Source organism: Grammomys surdaster, unplaced genomic scaffold (genome assembly GCF_004785775.1).
Source record: "Grammomys surdaster isolate TR1022 unplaced genomic scaffold, NIH_TR_1.0 125940, whole genome shotgun sequence".
NCBI lineage: Eukaryota > Metazoa > Chordata > Mammalia > Rodentia > Muridae > Grammomys > Grammomys surdaster.
The window spans coordinates 1,125,434-1,132,102 of record NW_021620762.1 but is presented as its reverse complement, the minus strand read 5'-3'; the positions used below and the strand labels follow the sequence as shown (position 1 = coordinate 1,132,102).

Below are 6,669 nucleotides of genomic sequence, written 5' to 3'. Positions count from 1 at the left end.
TGGGTGAGTGGATGAATGGATGGGTGAGTGGATGAATGGATGGGTGGATGGATGGATGGATGGGTGGGTGGGTGGATGGGTGAATGGATGGATGGATGGGTGGATGGATGGATGGGTGGGTGGGTGGATGGATGGGTGGGTGGGTGGATGGGTGGATGGATAGGTGAGTGGATGGATGGGTGAATGGATGGATGGATGGATGGATGGATGGATGGATGGATGAATAAATAGGTGGATGGGTGGATGGATGGGTAGGTGAGTGGATGGGTGGATGGGTGGGTGGATGGGTGGATGGGTGGATGGATAGGTGGATGGGTGGATGGGTAGGTGAGTGGATGGATGGGTGGATGGATGGGTGGGTGGATGGATGGATGGATGGATGGATGGATGGGTGGATGGGTGGATGGGTGGATGGATGGATGGGTGGATAGATGGGAAATATGAGTTGACAGAAAAGTAGGTGGGCAGATGGGTAGATGGACAAATAGATAGATGGACTGACAGAAGAAAGTAGGGGATACAGGGATGGTTAGATGGGTAAGTGGGTGGACAGGTGGACAAGCAGGTAGAAGGACAGATGGATGGATGAGTGTGAGTGGAAGAATGAATAGATGTATGCACAGAAGACTTAATCAGGATAAAGAGACAGACAGATAAGTGGATGATTGGGTAGATGGATGTCTCTTTAGGAACATGGGTAGGCAGATATGGGGGAATGAATAAGGGGGTGGGCGGACAAAAGAGCTGGATAGACAGATGGAGGACCCACGGGTGAGGGGATGGTGCTCAGAGTGAGGGCCACGTGGTTAAGGTATACCTGTATACCAGAACGATGCAGGTAATGAAGAAGGCGGCCCCCATCGTGAACAGGTAGGCCAGTGGCATGTTATAGGGCAGGCTGCCCAGCTGGGGACTGCACTGGCCACCTTCCCGAGGGGAGGCACATGACTGGCTCAGCGTGGCGTTACTGTAGTAGCCGTAGTACATAACAGTGTGTGTGAACCGGCCCTGTCAGGAGGCCAAGCACAGTCAGATACCTTCCCTCCCTTCCCCTAGCCCAGGGGTTCTCAACCTTAGTAATGCTGTGAGCCTTTAATACAGCTCCTCAGGCTGTGGTGAGCCTCAACCATAAGATTATTTCATGGCTACTTCATGACTGTAGTTTTGCTACTGTTATGAATTGTGTTATGATTCTGATACACAAGATACTTGATATTCTGACTCCAAATGGGTTGCTGAGACCCACAGGTTGAGAACCACTGCCCTAGCCCATTCTTGGGCCTCCAGAAGAAGGGAAAACCACCCACAGGGACATCTAGGAACAGGCAAGAGCCCACCAGGAAAACTGGGACAAGATTGGCACCGGGAGCCAAGGCAGAAGCTAAAGACCTCACCCCGCCTGTGAGGAGTTCCAGACCAGAGAACCTAGGCACAGGGCCTGCTGGGTCAGGTGGAAAGGCAGCCTGCACACCCACGAGGAAGGCCAGCAAAGGCAGCAACAGCAGCGTGTTGAAGGCCAACAGGGTCTTGAGGAAGAGGAAGTAGGAGAGGACACTGGAGCCAAACTGGCCACCAATCTGCTTCAGAGCGTAGCGCCATGGCCTGGCAGCATACAGGCCTGAGAGTAGTGCCAGCCCCAGGCTGTGAAGAGCCTGTCGGAACAGACCAAGGACAGCCCTGAAGGGCACATCACGCAGGGCCCTTGATAGGACAGCAATAGGGTAGGATGTCCTCACCCTCAGCCACCCACATCCACAGCAGGTGACCTCACAGCTCAGAGCTCATACCAGCATGCAGGTGTATCTGAGCCGGCTACAGCAAGAGAAGGCCCCACGGTGGCCCTGCTGGTCCCTCCGCTTTCCCTTTGGATTCCAACTTTTCTCTCTGGGGACAGAGACAATGCCTAGACCACAAGGAAAGTTGTTGCCCCCATTCCCCCAACCCCCGGCTCAGGAAGGTGACGGAGCACTCACCTCAGCCATCGCTTCTCACCCAGACTCAAGGGCATGTTCCGGACCATGTGGTCTCTCTGGGCCACCGACAGACCCTGAAGCTCCTTCACTAACAGGGTCCGCTTCTCTGCCCAGAGGAAGAAGATCCCTCAGTGCCCAGCATCCTTCCTGCCGCATACTGACCAGGGCCCTGGACAGCTTCCAGCCCAGCACGACCCCCTAAGACCACCCAGATGGCTCCCTTCTGCTCTTATAACCAAAGCTGGACCCTGGCAACAGTCCAGACCATGCTCTGACAGCTCTCCCTCAATATTCTACCTCTCAAGCCCAGGATCCCATTCTCCAGCCTCCACCAGATCCCGACATCTTGGAGGTCCTCCTTGTAGAGTGGAGGGGGCAGGCTGGCACCCACCTACACCCTGAGACTCAGCATACAGACTGTCAGGGTCCAGTGGTGTTCTCCCTCATCTTAGGTCCCAAGCCTGTCAGGATAGATGCGCAAACCCGCAAGAGAATGGGGAGGGGCCAGAACTACCTCCTCATGGCCACTGTGACATTAGTATTGCCAACTTGACAGGCTCTAGAGTCACCCGAAGATGTGTCCCTGGGCACGCCCATGAGGTGTTGTGTTGATTATTTTAACCAGTGTGGGAAGACCCATCGTAACCCTGGACAGGGGATCCTGCACTATACAAAGTGGAGGTGAGCCAAGCCCCAGCGTTCACTCGTTCACCCTCACCGGACTCCTCGTAATCAGTTACTTTAAACCCCCGTCACCATGACGACCTAGACACACTGGGCTGTAGTGTGAACATGAGCCAGGGTAAACTCTGTGCCTCGTATGTTGCTTTGGGCAGAGCGCTGTACCACAGCAACAGGAAGAGAGGTTTACCACACTTCCGGCCCCACAATATAAGGAGATGCAGCCTTCATCTTTATACCCACCCTGTGGAGGGAATTTTGTAACTCCAACTTTACAGATACATCATCTGCAGAGGCAAAAGAACCAGTTCAAAGGCAACCTGAGCAGGCCTTGACAGTGTCTTCAGTCACCAAGAGCCTGAAGACACAGACCGGCGATAGAGTGCTCTATGCTCGAAGTTCACACCCACAGAGAGGAAGGATGAGGATAGGGAAGGAGAAAGAAGCCAGGGAGAACTGGCCTTCTGAAGGTGGAACATGTCCAGGTGGCAGAGTAAATAGAACCCATGCCACTGCAACCCACTCAGCTCCCACTATCAGTAGCCACGGGCTTGCCTCTGTTCCCCAAGCCTCTTCACATTGGCTTTGGATGAAACCAGGTTTGTTCCAGCCTGTGGGCCTTGGCACCTGCCTCCTCTACGCCAGTCACTTTCTCCAGGAAGCCTCCCAGGATCCCTGGGCTGGGCTGCTCCCAGATCGCTCTCCTGGAGTCTACTCCGTTTTCCGCTGGTGTCTGAGCTTCAGGCTCCTGCTCGCCCATTTGTTTAGCTCATGTTTGTCTCACCCAGCAAGAAGTAAGCTAAGAGCTATGACTGGAGCTACTGACCACCATTGCATGCTGGAAGCCTCCCCAGCACTCACTGATACATTAGGTGGTGGTGGGTGGAAGTTTAAATACCAGCCCTGGAGAAGACCTTAGCCACGAGTCTGATAATGCAAAGGCAGCACTCAGGCTGCAATAGAAAGAGACTGACTGATGCTGTAGCATTCCGGCTGCTGCCCAGCCAGCAGGCTGGGTTATTCAACTCACCATCCTCCTCCAGGATTGCGGAGTCCAGCTCCAGGTCATACAGGCGGAGGCTGGGCCGGGCAGAGCGCAGCACATTCCCCAGCAGGGGCCGGCTGCTCCTGCGCCGAAGCCTCACTGTGCGGTTGTAGTATTGGGAGATGATAGCCCCACGGCTGCGACCTTGGAAACCGGGTGGCAGGGTATTAGCGAGCAGGATCAGGACTAGCTTCACATCCCTCTGGAAAGTTCTCAACACCAGGCCTGCCTGTCCCTCAGCCCTTCCCAGGGCTGGGGGAAATCCCTTTACCAGAAACCCAAGAGCCTATTTCCACCCATATGGCAAGCGGTCATATTTAGAATCCAGTAATGGCCCAGGGATATGCTCAGCTTCAGGCTCCAGCAACAGGAAAGCTGAGAGTCCAGAAGAACTGGGTTCACAGACCCCAGCTGGGGTGAAGGCCAGCACAAGGGCAGAAAAGACCCCACTCACCAATGGTACGACTGGGCATGCTGGCCAAGATTCGGAGAGTGGCCGTGCTAAGGACAGGGGCACCTTCAGGTCCGGGGAGGGTCTGGTCACCTCTGCCTAGAGATGACAAGACACTGCAGTTCAGCTGTGGCCCCCAGCCCACCCCACCCACTCCAATCCTGTTACACACAAAGGCAGATATTCCCAGGTCCTGCCCACACCAGGTCAGAGGGCAAGCCTGGGTTTACCTGGAACCAAGGGCAGTAGCTCCAGCCCCTCCTCCGCCACCCGAAGACTCTGCTCTTGAATGAGCTGGTGGAAGGAGTCGTGGACTTCACTCTCCTCATAGGGGCTGGGCTCCAGGCTACTAGGGAGGAGTGAGTGTGGGAATCCATGCTCGGGCCCCTCCCACTTGCAGAAGGTGTCACACCAGTAAGAGTGACACAAATACATCCCAGACCACCACCAGCAGGGTACTTACTCTTCGTCCCCTGTGGTCTCCGGAACATCGAGGGCTAAAGCCAGTGGCTGAGCCATGGCTGTGATATACACCCTGCAGACCTAGGGGAGCTCAGAGACTAGATGCAGCCCAAGGAACCCCGTACAGCCCATCTGTTGAGACAAAACCAGCTTTCAACGCGAGGGGCCCATACTTCAGGCACAGACACACACTACAGGAATCCCAACCCTGCCCCCATCCACAGCTAAACACACGGTTAAATGAGCGGGCCCCAAATAACATTCCCACCATGACGGACTGTGGGGGAGAGAAAGGAAGGAAGGGTGAGGCGCGGCTCTCCGGTTGCTTTCCTAGATATCGCTAGTACCCGGAGAAAGAGAGGCCTGTGAACACTACCCGTTTCTGGTTTGTTCCCAGGCGGGCCCCTAGAGCTTCATCCTTTTTAGAGCAGGGGCTGGAAGACTCCGAGGACTTCCCTGTGCCCGCCCTATGACCCCAAAGTGCCTTCTCTAGCAGGAAGTGCGGCCAGGCAGCCGCAAAGCCCTGCCCCCAGCACCGGAGGCAGCGTCCGCACACTGGACTCCTTGAAACCCACCCCCAACACTCGGGTCTGCGTGCTTCAAGGTCCTCGCGTCCTCGGGAGGCTGACTCCCTGCATTTCCAACTCAGCTGAAGGCTGGAGAGAGAAGCTGAGCTGACACAAGCTCCCTTTGTCCAGCTCTGTCACCGGGCACAGTTACAAGCAGAGCTGTTGTTAGAGGCTTATTGTCCTCCTGGCCCAAGGCCCTAAAGGGAGAGCGCGGCGGAAAAAGCAGCCAATCACTTGAGTCCTGCAGGATCGCCCCCCCTCCCGCCCCCGCCTCCCGAAGGCAAGCCCCGCAGTGTCGGCCGGTCTTCCCTGCCTTCGCCTCTAGAACTCGCAGTTTTCTGAAGCTCCCCCGACGGCCGAAAGTCCCCACACAATCCAAACTGGCGCCCCGGCACGCCCCCGCCTGCGCTGCAGTGGAGCACAGAGGGAGAGGCCAACCTGGAGCCGGCGGGAGGTGGCACCGCCCGGATGGAAAACAGCCAGGAGAGGTGGTACCCTCTTAGTTCCAGAGTCCCCTCCCTGGTCACAGTACTTCTCAGGCTCAAGACCCCAAGCCCGCCCACACCTCTTCTCTACAGGAGGCTGGGCGTGCTCCCGAGGCTAAGGGCCGAGACTCCCGATCTGCCTGGGCTCCTGGCCTTCAGTCCTCCTTCGGCCCGCCAGGTGTGCGCTGTTCCGGGGCGCACCACCCTGCGCCCTGAGCCAGATGGGGAGAGGCCGGGAGCAGCAGTTTCCAGAAACCCGCACCCAAGCTGTCAACCACCTGGCGGGGGCAACCGACCCTACACCGTTGCTGCGCCCCTGCACCCGGGTCCGAACGCCCAACTGGAGGGAGGAGCCCCGCTCCCCCAAGTGGCTCACCTGTGCGCGCACTCGCCGCTGGGAACCCCAGTCTCAGCCCCACCAGCAGGAGAGTCAGTAGACAGTAATTAAGGGTACAGGGGGATAACCTTTGATGGTTTTCAGACTGGCAGCTGGTGGTAGCCTCACCACCCGCCCACGTGGCACCGGTCCCCGGAGGTCACGTGATTTGTTCCTGGTGGTAGGACCCGCCCATCCAAAACAGTGCCCTGTGCGAGCCAGCCTCGGTCTCCACCCCAGCACTCAACCCTCCAGTCTGAGTAAAGTAGGCGCGTCCCAGTATTTGGATGTATACAACCCCTAGGTGGAGTCCCTAATGTTTCTCTGAGTTTCTAAAGGGGGACGGTATTTCCACGTCCCGGGGTCACTTACCAGTCCCTAGTCTTCCCACGCGGGATTGAGTAATCCCCTCCTCCCAGCCTGGTTAACTGTTCCATATCTGGGGCCGAGCAAAGGAGTTACTGCCCGCTCCGCCCTGGGCGTGGTGTCTGTTTCTAAAGTTAAGCTGCTTCCTGTAGCCATTGCCCCAAATGCTGTGCCAAGACAGTCAAGGACCTTTCTATTTCGCAAATGAGGAAACTGAACCTGAGAATCTGTCACCAGCCTCCAGGTGTCACCAGCTGGAGC

At 56.7% G+C, this 6,669-nt stretch overlaps 1 protein-coding gene across 6 annotated transcripts in view; it reads right to left on the bottom strand.

Moving 5' to 3' along the window:
* Tmc6 (transmembrane channel like 6) overlaps positions 1-6,476 on the bottom strand; it is a 14,777-nt gene extending 8,301 nt beyond the window's left edge. Inside the window, exons 1-10 of one of the 6 annotated variants that reach the window (XM_028752807.1) lie at positions 6,043-6,393; positions 5,188-5,268; positions 4,614-4,744; positions 4,381-4,499; positions 4,154-4,249; positions 3,685-3,843; positions 1,974-2,079; positions 1,788-1,884; positions 1,395-1,652; positions 818-1,008 (exon numbers count right to left, since the gene is read on the bottom strand). In XM_028752807.1, the coding sequence (XP_028608640.1) occupies positions 818-1,008; positions 1,395-1,652; positions 1,788-1,884; positions 1,974-2,079; positions 3,685-3,843; positions 4,154-4,249; positions 4,381-4,499; positions 4,614-4,669 (1,082 nt within the window). In that variant the 5' untranslated portion in view covers positions 4,670-4,744; positions 5,188-5,268; positions 6,043-6,393. Of the gene's footprint in view, positions 1-817; positions 1,009-1,394; positions 1,653-1,787; positions 1,885-1,973; positions 2,080-3,684; positions 3,844-4,153; positions 4,250-4,380; positions 4,500-4,613; positions 4,745-5,187; positions 5,415-5,619; positions 5,953-6,042; positions 6,394-6,414 lie in introns of those variants that run through there. The other 5 variants (XM_028752808.1, XM_028752804.1, XM_028752805.1 and 2 more) reach the window with 5 other exon arrangements.
* Between the last annotated feature and the right edge of the window lie 193 nt (positions 6,477-6,669).